Raw genomic sequence first — 258 nt, forward strand, 5'->3', positions numbered from 1 at the left:
TGTGTGTTAGTAAATTAGCGTAAAATTCACTTTCCATATTTCCATTACCTTGAGAGATGAGTGAGGGCCTGACGGAAGTGATCCTCAAGAAGGGGCTCTCGGCTTGCGAGGGTGAGCTGGTAACTAACATTATAAGTAGTGAAGAACTGTTCCACTGATGTGGTTTTCCACAGCCACTTTCCATCCGATGCCATCCTGATACCTAAAGGATGACAGTGCTTTATTATAATTGGGAAGGGGGATACTGTGGTGATATGT

The 258-nt window shown here is 43.8% G+C and overlaps 1 protein-coding gene across 3 annotated transcripts in view; it reads right to left on the reverse strand.

The window, feature by feature from the left end:
• LOC119585117 overlaps window positions 1-258 on the reverse strand; it is a 6,301-nt gene that overhangs the window by 2,505 nt on the left and 3,538 nt on the right. For 2 of the 3 annotated variants that reach the window (XM_037933749.1, XM_037933748.1), the window contains exon 2: window positions 49-202. In XM_037933749.1, the coding sequence (XP_037789677.1) occupies window positions 49-194 (146 nt within the window). In that variant the 5' untranslated portion in view covers window positions 195-202. Of the gene's footprint in view, window positions 1-48; window positions 203-258 lie in introns of those variants that run through there. The other variant, XM_037933750.1, reaches the window with a different exon arrangement.

The sequence above is a fragment of the Penaeus monodon genome, chromosome 19, assembly GCF_015228065.2.
Source record: "Penaeus monodon isolate SGIC_2016 chromosome 19, NSTDA_Pmon_1, whole genome shotgun sequence".
Classification (NCBI taxonomy): domain Eukaryota; kingdom Metazoa; phylum Arthropoda; class Malacostraca; order Decapoda; family Penaeidae; genus Penaeus; species Penaeus monodon.